The sequence below is a fragment of the Anolis carolinensis genome, unplaced genomic scaffold, assembly GCF_035594765.1.
Source record: "Anolis carolinensis isolate JA03-04 unplaced genomic scaffold, rAnoCar3.1.pri scaffold_8, whole genome shotgun sequence".
NCBI classification, from domain to species: Eukaryota; Metazoa; Chordata; class Lepidosauria; order Squamata; family Dactyloidae; genus Anolis; species Anolis carolinensis.
The window spans coordinates 24005342-24019087 of NW_026943819.1; the positions used below are offsets into that span (position 1 = coordinate 24005342).

General features: G+C 41.3%; 1 protein-coding gene across 1 annotated transcript in view; it reads right to left on the reverse strand.

Annotated features, from left to right (window-relative positions):
* The window catches only part of st14 (ST14 transmembrane serine protease matriptase), a 54078-nt gene extending 44046 nt beyond the window's left edge, over positions 1–10032 (reverse strand). Inside the window, exon 1 of the mRNA XM_003223175.4 lies at positions 9596–10032. Within this exon, the coding sequence (XP_003223223.2) occupies positions 9596–9691 (96 nt within the window). The 5' untranslated portion in view covers positions 9692–10032. The remainder of the gene's footprint in view (positions 1–9595) is intronic.
* Between the last annotated feature and the right edge of the window lie 3714 nt (positions 10033–13746).

Genomic DNA, 13746 nt, shown 5'->3' on the forward strand with positions numbered 1-13746 from the left:
CTTTAAAGCACACGCTATGCATCCAGCTGTTATAATCAACCAGGCATGTTTTGTAGGAATGCAACACTTTTGTGTGTGGGAGGGGTGCTATCAGATAGGCGAGTCTTACAGAGGAAAAGGCAAAAGAAGGCTGAAATGTCTTGTCCGTATTGCACAAACCTTCCTCCTCCTCTCAACGTGACACATCATTACCTGAGCAACTGCTGAAACCGAAAGACTTGGTAGAAACGGACTGGACCGTTGATCAGGGAAAGGGCATTTTTCAAAGACTGGAAACTTCTTATGAACTTTTTATAAGGAAAGAAAAGGGGGAAATGACTTAGTAACTTGTGATTAGAAGGAACTGATTATGGAAAAGAAGAGAAGTCCTGTTAATGCTAGAGAGTGAGGTGTGAATAATCGTGCTGAAAAGACAACCTGAAGTCATTTCTTTCTTCTTTCTATCTTTTAAGTCTAGTCGTGTTCGACTCTGGGGTTTGGTACTCATTTCCATTTCTAAGCCAAAGAGCCGGCATTGTCCATAGACACCTCCAAAGTCATGTGGCCAGCATGATTTGCATGGAGCGCCGTTACCAGGTACCACTGGAATGGTACCTCTACTCACATTTGCATGTTTTCAAACTGCTAGGTTGGTAGAAGATGGGGCTAACAGCGGGAGCTCACCCCGCTCCCTGGATTCCAACCGCGGACCTTTTGGTCAGCAAGTTCAGCAGCTTAGTGGTTTAACCCGCTGTGCCACTGGGGGCTCTGTCTTATACCATAACATTAAAATGCTAAAATACATTGGATGTGTCTTTTAATGATACATGCCGCATTATCACAGGATGTCTATGCCCCACACCACTGGAGAAATTATACTGTTTAGCCAGCACTGCACCACCTGCCGGGAAATAGCAGCCAGCAATGAAAGGACCAAGGCATTGACATCTCCAGCCCATTCTCTGTTCGGATATCAGTCAGCACGCCAATGCTTTAAATCAAGAAATAGTTTTCCAAGATCTACAGAGATTCTTGCAGAAACACCTCAGCAAGCAAGAGTCCAAAAGTGGCAGGCTAAAACCTGGAAGCTCAATCAGTGGCTGATACCAGATGAGAGGCTCCCTCTTGGGCACATAGAAGACTGGGCGACTTGGAAGATGCTTAACAAACTTCACTCTGGTACCACGAGATGAAGAGCAAATTTTCAGAATAGGGGCCACAAAGTCAAGTCCACAACATGCGAGTGTTGAGAAGAGCAAGCCACAGACCAGCTATTACAATGCAACCTGAGCCCTGCTACATGCACAACGGAGGACCTTCTTATAGCAACACCAGAGGCACTCCAAGTGACCGGCTCCTGGTCAAAGGACATTTAGTATAATGCCAAGTTTTTAACTTTGTTTGAGTTTTTAAAGATATTACAACTTGTACCTTCGGTTCACTTCTGACATGATAAATAATTAAATAACTATGCTTAATAAACTTTTTTTTAAAAAGACAAAATGGGATTTTCCTGTTTGTGGAAGAAACTCGAGGTGGATGATTCTCACATCAGTCATGTAAACACACAGAAGATGTGGGCAGTCTCTATCCTGGCACCTTGGCACTTGTGGGTTGGGAAACTCTCTCAGTAGTGAGTCTCTATGTAGGAGGAAACTGCAGAAGCCTTTGGAGATGCTCCCAAGCTCCAGAAGCACCTGAAGTGACAGAATTTGGGGAGAAGCCATGACAAGTGGTCCTTCAAAGGATGCCTTCTCCTCCCTTCCTCAAGACATCACCCTACCTTACCTAGAACAATGCTGGGGATTATGAGAGCTCTAGTCCAACCCATCTGGAAAACATCAGCTATTCTTGAGTTCGTGTCTCCAGCATCAGTATCGATCGATGTTGAAAATGAAGGAATGAACTAAGTGTTTGGCGGAGGGAGATTCCCATCTTGTTGTCGTAAATACACTGATAAGGAACTAGCATCACTGAGCTTTCAGGAAACAGTCAGGACAAACGAACACAGACCACACAGAGAGAAGAAAATTTATAATATACGCAAACGACCTCAGCTGCCACCATGCTTGTGTATCCATTGCATTAGGACAAGAGGCGTGACTCCTATGGATTATTTGATTTAGCTCTGTCGGCAAGGAATCCTAAAGGAAGGAACCGTACCTGTAAAGTGTTGAAGGAACGGAGCTGCTGTTCGGCAAGGAAAGGGGATATTGGCCTTTGATATAGTGTTTTCCTGTTGCAGCTACTGAACTGTGTGTGCTAGACAGCAAAAGAGAAATTTCTGGGAGGAAGTCATGCCCTAACTCCTTGACTCTGGGAGTTGCAGAAATTATGTGAAACACTTGCTCATACAGCTCCTTTCCCCCTGCATGGGCTCCATGAGTCATATATATATACTAGCTGTTCCCGGCCACGCGTTGCTGTGGCAAAGTGGTGGTGGTATTGGTTAAAAATTGTTGTTGAATTTTTATTTGTTGTTATTTGTATTTTTGAATTAATTTTATTGTAACTTATCTTTTTTATTTATTATATTTTATTATTTTGTTGTATTATTTTTAGTTATTTTGTTATTATAGTATTTTATTGTATTAATTTTTTAGTGTTTTTTATTATTTTTTATTGTATTACTTGTATTTATTTTATTTTTTATTCTTTTATTAACACTGGGCTGAGTGGGTTGCTAGGAGACCAAGTGGGCGGAGCTTAGCCTTCTAACTGGCAGCAATTGGATAAAAACAATCATTTCTCTCCTTCTAATTAGGACTTTATTTTTCTTTTCTTTTTGTCGTCGGGACCTAGGGGCAAGGATGGTGGGTTGTGTTGCCAAATTTCTAGGTTCTGGGGCTTGTACTTTTGTTGTTTAGTGGGAGGAATGGACACCATTACATATATACACACACACACACACACACACACACACACACACATACATTCTGGTTTCAGCAAACTTGTTCCCATTGCCAACATTTTGCATTTTGCAAGTCCATGGCTTGGTTTGCAAATATTTGCTTGAAAATAAGCCCTACAGAAGTCAAAAGAGTCATGCACTGGGCTTGCATCAGGGTCTGTGAAATACCAGATTAAGCTTCTCAAAACACTGCTGACCTAGTAATAATACTTAAGGGCCTCCAGATTGGATTACTGCAACATGCTCTACATGGGGCTGCCCTTGAAGACAGCTTGGAAACTCCAGTTAGTACAACTGGCAGCGGCCAGGCTTCTAACAGGAGGGAGTTACAGGGAACAAACAACTCCCCTACTAAAACAGCTCCACTGGCTTCCGCTAAGTTTCCGGTCCCAATTCAAGGTGCTGGTTATTACCTATAAAGGCTTAAATGGTTCGTGTCCAGCCTATCTTCATGATCGCATCTTTCACTACGAACCTGCATGAGTGTTAAGATCTTCTAGAGAGACCCCTCTCTTGCTTTCACCGTCGTCTCAAACACGATTGGTGGGGATGAGGGAACTTCTCAGTGGTGGCCCCCCAGCTAAGGAACTCTCTCCCCAAAGAAATTAGATTAATCCCTACATTGGACTCTTTCCAGAAGAACTTGAAAACCTGGCTATTTTAATGTGCTTTCGATAAAATCAGCACATCTCTACCGCACCTACAGTGTTGCACTCATTTATGCCTCTCCTTACCAATGTCCCTTATTCCTACTATACAAGATTGTATCCCTCACCTCAACTCTGAATATGTCCATGGCACTGGTCAGTTGTTGGATTATTGAATTATGATGTTCAATGTTTTTATATATAGAATCATAGAATAGTAGAGTTGGAAGAGGCCTCATGGGCCATCCAGTCCAACCCCCTGCCAAGAAGCAGGAAATCGCATTTAAAGCACCCCCGAAATATGGCCATCCAGCCTCAAATATTTTATGTATTAATTTTGGAATGTAATTTTATGCTATGTATCATTGTGTTTTTAGGGCTTGATCCCCATGTAAGTCGCCCCGAATCCCTTTGGGGAGACGGGGCGAGATATAATAATAAAATTATTAGCACTTTGCTAATCTACTATTACAACCTCACTGTTTTTAAATTCTATGTTTTTAATAAGTGTGTTTTTATTGTTTTTGGTTAATGTGCAAATATTACAATTGGTGCATGTTACTGTTTATTTGTGTATTGTATATTGTTATTGTTTTGTATTTGATATTTCTGTGAGTCGCCCCGAGTCCCCTCCGGGGGAGATGGTGGCGGGATACATTATTATTATTATTATTATTATTATTATTATTAACACAACGACGTTGTATGGCACAGCAAACAAGATAGATATGCTGGATTTCGTTTCGCAAAACCACAAGTCGAACACTTCCCAAGTGTCTAGGACTGTGTGATGTATTTTCTGATAATGTGTGCAGATCCCAGTAGGGTGGCCTTTTGCAGTTGGCAGATGGTGATTTTGTCAATGTCTATTGTTTCCAAATGCCGGCTGAGATCTTTTGGCACGGCATCCAGTGTGCCCATCACCACCGGGACCACCTGCACTGGTTTCTGCCAGAGTCTTTGAAGTTCAATCTTGAGGTCCTGATAGCGGCTGAGTTTTTCCTGTTGTTTTTCATCTATGCGACTGTCACCTAGGATGGCAACATCCATGATCCAAACCTTGTTCTTTTCCACAACTGTGATGTCTGGTGTGTTGTGTTCCAGAACTTTGTCAGTCTGGATTCGGAAGTCCCACAGTATCTTTGCGTGCTCATTTTCCAATACTCTTTCAGGTTTGTGATCCCACCAGTTCTTTGCTGCTGGGAGGTGGTACTTGAGGCATAAGTTCCAATGAATCATTTGGGCCACATGGTTGTGCCTCTGTTTGTAGTCTGTCTGTGCAATTTTCTTACAGCAGCTGAGGATATGATCAATGGTTTCGTCGGTTTCCTTGCACAGTCTGCATTTCGGGTCATCAGCTGATTTTTCAATCTTGGCCTTAATTGCATTTGTTCTGATGGCTTGCTCCTGGGCTGCAAGGATCAGGCATTATTATTATTATTATTATTATTATTATTATTGGCAGCATGTTTTTTCTGGGTGCCTTCAAGTCATTTTCAAAGTGACCCTAAGGAGAAAATATCATGGAGTTTTCTTGGTAAGAACTGTTGTAGGGGAGGGTTGTCCTTGCCTTCCTCTGAGGCTGAGAGAGCGTGGCTTGCCAATAGTTGCCCAGTGGCTTTCCTTTCCGTGGCTAATCTTGAACCTTGGGCTGAAACTCAAACCACTACACCATCCTTGCTTTCTAAGACACTTATCATAATTCAAAATGGTAGCTTTAGCCTTCAAGGAAAACTACAAATGACTTTGCAGAAGGGACCCCTGACACATAAACAGATTTAAGTATTTGCTTCCTGATTTGAAGAAATGGCAAGAGAGAAAGATTGCAAGATGAACTTCCCTGTCTAGCATCAGAACAGTCTACAGTTTTCACTGTGACTGATATCAAGGCAGAACAATATGCTTCTCCTTCACGGTTCCATCAAGTTATTAGCCAGGGCTTTGAAGAACATTGCTGCCGCCAAATTCAAGGATCTTAATTAAAATTAAGCGATCAAATTAGTCTGATGGTAGAAAACCCACACTCTTCCGCTGAATACCGAGGCTGCCACTGAGCTCACCCACCAACCGACAAATACCTAGCTTGTGTCCAGGTTCACCAGCCCAACCGGAAAGTCTACTTGTATAAGAACAACTAGGACATTAAAGTTAACAAGGGAATGCAGATTAACCCTTTGCGATGCAACCAAAAAGGAAATCAGTGGGAAGAAAAACTACAACTTACACTTCCACCTTTTAAGGTGCCGTATCAAGCCCCCAACCCGTAAAAAGCACAGGCTGCTCCTATCCTCCATTGAAATGCTCTCTTCATCTGATGCAAACAAGCAGCTTCATTTTCAATATAAGCATCTCTTTACTTCAGATCAAGGTGGATAACACATTTTGCCACTTCACATGGCACACTTCAAAATGACATCTCAAGATGGATTAAAACACTTGCTGACAAAGGGCCTTAACATGACCCTCGGGGGCTGTAGACACCGCCAAGGTCATGTGGCTGGCATGACTGCATGGAGTGCCGTTACCTTCCCGCCAAAGCAGTACCTATTGATCTACTCACATTTGCATGTTTTCAAACTGCTAGGTTGGCAGAAGCTGGGGCTAAAAGCGGGAGCACACCCCACTCCCCGGATTCAAATTGCCAACCTTTCAGTCAGCACGTTCAGCAGCTCAGTGGTTTAACCCACTGCGCCACTGGGGGCTCCATTTTAGCTGTATATATTTTGGATGAAGTTACACTTTTAAAAGTTCCTCTTCCAACCTACATACAAATTCAACTTAAGAGCAAACCTACAGAACCAATCTTGTTCGTAACCTGGAGATTGCCTGTACTCATGATATACAATACAACAGTCTTTATATCAGGGGTCCCCAAACTAAGGCCCGGGGGCCGGATGCGGCCCATCGAAGCCATTTATCCGGCCCCCATGGCATAAGGGGGTTGGGATAAATGACCCAAGGGGTCTCTTCTTCTCTTACAACCCTTATTATTATTATTGTTGTTATTGTTATTATTATAAGTATTATTATAAGTATTATTAGTATTAACATTGAGGCTGGGTGGCCATCTGTCAGGGGTGCTTTGCTTGTGCTTTTGGTGCACAAAGGCAGAAGGAGGTTGGACTCAATGGCCCAAAGGGTCTCTTCCAACCCTCTTTATTATTATTATTATTATTATTATTAGTAGTAGTATTATTAGTATTATTAGTATTATTAGTATTATTAGTATTAACATTGAGGCTGGGTGGCCATCTGTCAGGGGTGCTTTGCTTGTGCTTTTGGTGCACAAAGGCAGAAGGGGATTAGACTAAATGGCCCAAGGAGTCTCTTCCAACCCTCTTTATTATTATTATTATTATTATTATTATTATTATTATTAGTATTAGTATTAACATTGAGGCTGGGTGGCCATCTGTCAGGGGTGCTTTGCTTGTGCTTTTGGTGCACAAAGGCAGAAGGAGGTTGGACTCAATGGCCCAAAGGGTCTCTTCCAACCCTCTTTTTTATTATTATTGTTGTTGTTATTATTATTAATTATTATTGCTTGGTGGCCAACTATAGTCCGGCCCTCCAACGGTCTGAAGGATTGTGAACTGGCCCCCTGTTTAAAAAGTTTGGGGACCCCTAGTTTATATAAAATAGCAAAGCTATGGTTAGCTTTTGGAATTTTTTCAAAAATATTGTGAACGGTTGAATCCGTAGATGCAGAATCTGTGGCTATGGAGGGTCAACTAGACTTTGACATGTTTCGCCTGGGAGTCGGCCCTGTTGCACTGAGTTCATCTTCCCTCCAGATAAGTGACCAACAAAGATAGGGCTCCAAGAAGCATGTTTACAGGGCAATATCCCTTCTTCTCCAGACACAAAATAATCCACTCACTTTTCCAAGAAAGCCACTCAAGGAAGCAGTTCACTGGAAAAAGAATCCAACAAAGGCGGAAGAAGAAAAAAAACTCACACGCCTATTGTCAGCTTGACTAAAGAAGGCCTATGAGTTAGTTCTGTGTTGACTCACTACCTAGAAACTGATTCAATAGAACTACTCCATTTAGGCCTGATTTATGGTCACAATCCCAAACTCACTTGCTCTGCATTCCCTTTCTCTTGTTGTCCTGGATATCTACACTGCCATATTACTCTCTGATACCAGATGATGTGCTTTGAACTGGATGATATGAGTCTACACCAGGCATGGGCAAACTTGGACCCTCCAGGTGTTTTGGACTTCAACTCCCACAATTCCTAACAGCCTACCGGCTGTTAGGAATTGTGGGAGTTGAAGTCCAAAACACCTGGAGGGCCCAAGTTTGCCCATGCCTGGTCTACACTGCCATATAATCCAGTTCAAATCAGATTATCTGGAATCAGATCCTGGGCTGGAAGAGCCTGATTTTCAATCATGGTTACATTTGTATCCTATGTTTCCTTAAATTGGGACTCCATGGCAATTTTAAAAGGATACAATTCAAAACAACCGGAAAATAGCATCCAGGTCTTTGCAACAAGTGACTCTTAAATGAACAAAACAAAGTAAAAACTTGGGAACAATGTATATACAGTAGAGTCTCACTTATCCAAGCTAAACGGGCCAGCAGAAGCTTGGATAAGCGAATATCTTGGATAATAAAGGAAGGATTAAGGAAAAGCCAATTAAACATCAAATTAGGTTATGATTTTACAAATTAAGCACCAAAACATCATGTTGTACAACAAATTTGACAGAAAAAGTAGTTCAATGCCGAGTAATGTTATGCTGTAATTACTGTATTTAGGAATTTAGCACCAAAATATCACGATAGAGTCTCACTTATTCAACATAAACAGGCTGGCAGAACGTTGGATAAGTGAATATGTTGGATAATAAGGAGAGATGAAGGAGAAGCCTATTAAATATCAAATTAGGTCATGATTTTACAAATTAAGCACCAAAACATCATGTTATACAACAAATTTGACAGAAAAAGGAGTTCAATAGGCAGTAATGCTATGTAGTAATTACAGTAGAGTCTCACTTATCCAACATAAACGGGCCGGCAGAACGTTGGATAAGTGAATATGTTGGATAATAAGGAGAGATGAAGGAGAAGCCTATTAAATATCAAATTAGGTCATGATTTTACAAATTAAGCACCAAAACATCATGTTATACAACAAATTTGACAGAAAAAGGAGTTCAATATGCAGTAATGCTATGTAGTAATTACAGTAGAGTCTCACTTATCCAACATAAACGGGCCGGCAGAATGTTGGATAAGTGAATATGTTGGATAATAAGGAGGGATTAAGTAAAAACTTATTAAACATCAAATTAGGTTATGATTTTACGTATTAAGCACCAAAACATCATGTTATACAACAAATTTGACAGAAAAAGTAGTTCATTACACATTTATGCTATGTAGTAATTACTGTATTTACGAATTTAGCACCAAAATATCACAATGCATTGCAAACATTGACTCCAAAAATGCGTTGGATAATCCAGAACGTTGGATAAGTGAGATTCTACTGTACTGTATTTATGAATTTAGCACCAAAAAATCACGATATATTGAAAACACTGACTACAAAAATGCGTTGGATAATCCAGAACGTTGGATAAGTGAGTGTTGGATAAGTGAGACTCTACTGTACTGTATTTATGAATTTAGCACCAAAAAATCATGATATATTGAAAACACTGACTACAAAAATGCGTTGGTTAATCCAGAACGTTGGATAAGTGAGTGTTGGATAAGTGAGACTCTACTGTACTGTATTTATGAATTTAGCACCAAAAAATCACGATATATTGAAAACACTGACTACAAAAATGCGTTAGATAATCCAGAACTTTGGATAAGCGAATGTTGGATAAGTGAGACTCTATTGTATATTGAAAACAATGACTACAAAAATGGCTTGGATAATCATAGAATAGTAGAGTTGGAAGAGACCTCATGGGCCATCCAGTCCAACCCCCTGCCAAGAAGCAGAATCCAGAAACTCGGATAAGCGGGGCTTGGCTAACTGAGATTCTACTTTATATTTAAATCCACCACAATTCCCTTCCCCTTACCTCTGTTTTGTTGCTGTATTTCAGGCCTTTGCTCCCGGGCGGCGGGTTATAAATGTTCATTTTCTTCTCGTTGGGGGGTTTGTTATAATCCTTCATGGGGAGAGGAGGGGGCGGGGGTTGAAAGAAGGCGACTTGGGCAGGAAGGAAGAGACAGCAACGGGTTTCCCAACAAACCAAATAAAACACAAAAAGGGAGCCTTCCGGAAGGCGACAAAAGAAAAACCCGACAATTCCGAATTGGGGGCAACTTCTAGCCAGAAGTCACGGGCGAGCTGGAACTCTGTGAAAGAAGCAAAAAGGCAGCCTGGGCCCCTCCCTCCACATCCGGTCTTCGTCCCTGAATCAGAGAGAGAGAGAAAGAAAGAGAGAGAGCTCCTTTCCCCCTCTTTCTGTGCCTCCTTTGCGCCGCTTCCCTTTCCGTCTTGCAGTTTCAAGGTGGGGCTCAGTTACCTGGCCTCAAGCCCCGCCCCTTCCCTCCCTCCTTCTCGACAGGTGAGAGCAGGAGGAGGAGGAGGAAATGCCCCAAGGTTCCTTCCTCTCTCTTTGCCCCAAGGGTCTCTTCCAACTCTAGGATTCTATGATCTTTTTTTTTTTAAAAAAAATTAATTTTTATTGAAATGTTTTCTATGGGGGGTGTGGGAATAGGGAAAGGAGAGAGGGAAGGAGGTGAGAGGGTGAGAGGGAAGGGGCAAGAAAGAAAAATACAGTAGAGTCTCACTTATCCAAGCCTCGCTTATCCAAGCCTCTGGATAATCCAAGCCATGTTTATAGTCAATGTTTTCAATATATCGTGATATTTTGGTGCTAAGTTTGTAAAGACAGTAATTACAACATAACATTACTACTTATTGAACTACTTTTTCTGTCAAATTTGTTGTATAACATGAAGTTTTGGTGCTTAATTTGTAAAATCATAACCTAATTTGATGTTTAATGGGATTTCCTTAATCCCTCCTTATTATCCAAGATATTCGCTTATCCAAGCTTCTGCCGCCCCGTTTAGCTTGGATAAGTGAGACTCTACCATAGTTTAAAAAGAGAGAGAGAGAGAGAGAGATGTGTCAAAGGGACCATTAGCCAGAAAATAGTAAACTTTTGCCTATGTGGCTTTGCCTCTGCATATGCCCCTCCCTTCCTGTGAGCTGGTGCCTTTCTCCAGAAAGTTCCAAGGAGAGAAGAAAGCTCAGAGCAAACAAGTTAGGTCATTGGTATCACTCCGGTAGCCTCCAGTGGCCTAGGGGATAAAAGCCTCGTGATTTGAAGGTTGCTGACCTGAAAGCTGCCAAGTTCGAATCCCACCCGGGGAGAGTGCGGATGAGCTCCCTCTATCAGCTCCAGCTCCATGCGGGGACATGAGAGAAGCCTCCCACAAGGATGGTAAAACATCAGAACATCCGGGCGTCCCCTGGGCAACGTCCTTGCAGACGGCCAATTATCTCCAGAAGCAACTCCAGTTGCTCCTGACATGAAAAAAAAATTGGTATCACTTGTGCCAAGTGGGTGTGGAAGGTGAGGAAGACCCTCATTCATTGGTCAATTTTAGATAAGCCAAGATATATCTTCTTTGTTAACTGTGCACATGTGGCGATGGCTATTTGCCTGGTATGGACCCATTAGAGTGGGTGCCTACGGCTGTTTGCCTTATCATTAGCTGTGATAACAATAAAAGGCTTGTTTTATTGATCTCTTGGAATTCTCTCCTTTACTTCCCCTCCGGGCCAGTCCCCAACAGTGTATATACAGTAGAGTCTCACTTATCCAACATAAACGGGCCAGCAGAACCTTGGATAAGCGAATATGTTGGATAATAAGGAGGGATTAAGGAAAAGCCTATTAAAAGTCAAATTAGATTGATTTTACAAATTAAGCACCAAAACATCATGTTATACAACAAATTTGACAGAAAAAGTAGTTCAATACGCAGTAATGCTATGTAGTAATTACTGTATTTACGGATTCAGCACCAAAATATCACAATGTTTTGAAAACATTGACTACAAAAATGCATTGGATAATCCAGAACGTTGGATAAGTGAGACTCTACTGTATACCTAAAACTTCCTTTCTTCTTTATAGTGGGGTGGTATAAAAAATAATAAGATTGTCCATTGTGTTTGTCTTAAACTATGCTATAGTCCATTCCGTTTTCTCTCTTTATTTTAGATTAGAATCTTTAGCTTGTTTTTTCATCCCATCTTTGAACTGAGTCCAGTCAGTCCTGTTTTTGCTTTTACCCTGGGTTTTGGTGGTCAGGGATGCCAATTCATCCATATTCATAATGTCCAACATCTTCTCAATCCATTCTTCCTTTGTAGGTATGTTTTCCTGTCTCCAGCCACTCACATAGATAATTCTTGCTGCTGTCGTGATAAAGGTGAAAGGTCTGTCTGTATCTGGAAATGCGGTAAAATAGAAGGAACTTTCCATTATTTCTGGTGGACATGCGACAAAGCGAAACAGTACTGGAAAGGGATACATGAATTAAGCCAGAAAGTTTTAAAAATAAAAATTCCCTTAAAACCAGAGTACTTCTTGCTAGGATTAACAAATACAGACAGACTTTTCACCTTTATCTATGATCGTTTTTATAGACACGGGCGTGTATTTTCACTGGGTTTCTTTTTTCAAGTTAAGGATAGATAGATATATACACAGACACACACACACCCATGTTAAGGACATACACAAGCTGGATGGGGAGGGACTGGAAAGGGCAGGGCAGGGGTCATCCTCAAGTTGTTCTCCTGGCATAAGGTCGGGGCTGCTCACCCCATCCTTATGCTGAGATAAAGGCAAGACACGAGGGGACTGCCTGATCCTCCTCTCCCAATCTTTGGGCTGTCCAAGACGTGTGTGTGTGTGTGTGTGTGTTTATACAGGACACAAGTGTGCATATGTTTTGCAGGGCATGTGGTCACATTCTTTCAGCCTCAAAGGAAGGGAAAGGGAAACAAATCTGGACAAGAAAATAGCCTCACTAGAATATGGAATCAACTCAAACCACGAAGAGCAAGGCAAGCCTGAATTCTCACTAGAGGCCTAGATGACTAAACTGAGACTGTTGTACTTCACTCTCATCATAAAGCGATATGACTCATTGCAAAGACGATAACACTGATAAAGGGGAAGGTAGTAGAAAAGGGGGGAAAGTATACTACAGGTGGATTGATTCAAGCAAGCCACACCCCCGCATTTGCAAGATATGTTCACGGTTATATGAAGCTGTCATGGATTAAATTTAAGACCCTTGGCCTCTAAATAGTTGCTCAAAAATGAGACGTAACCATTATATGTAATACATTAGAGACCGGGGATCCATTTAGCCTTGCAACTTGTTTCCAAGAATGTCAGAATTTTTTTTTTACAGTCATCTATGTTAATAATCACATTTTACATCAGGGTTTCTTTTTTCAGGTTAAGAACATATCTTTTTATTCTTCCAGAGAGCCTATACTGTATATGCAATGGTGAATCATGCTGGGAAATACATTTATTTTTCCTCTCTCAAACGAGATTCAAGGCAGCTGCAAGACAAAGTGAAACGCAGTCCAACATCTGGAGAATGACATGATTTCCACACATGAAAAAAGCAATCTAATTCCTTGCTAAGCACTCACAGTAAAAGAAGATGAGGCTGTTTAAAGAATGGACTCTAGAAAGGAGGATGATAGCATTGGGGCTTTAGTTCAGATAATAAGCTGTCCTGAGAATACATAAAGAAAAGGCCGATCATTCTTTCCAACACAGGAAACTTTCAGAATTAAGTCAGTTTGGTTATTTATCAACTTGTGTGATACAACTTTGTAGAATATAAGACTTGGGCACAATTCAGCTGCCAGCAGATAGAACCAACTCTATGAATCAGCTCCAGTGTCATAAAGTTATTTTTGGACTACAACTTTCAGATTCTGCCCAATGAGTGTTATGTCTTATGATGACGGTGATGTGCTTATACGAGACCTGTATTGACAACAGGATAGGTAGAAGGGGAGCTTCTGTTTCAAAGGAGTCATCAGGGAATGATTCATTGGGAAGAGTGGGCCTAAGGGAACACTAAAAATAATACCTGTCAAAGCACTTTTAGCAAGAATATGCTGAAGAGACATGTTAATTATATCACAGCAAAGCCACTGGAAGAGACGACGTTTCTT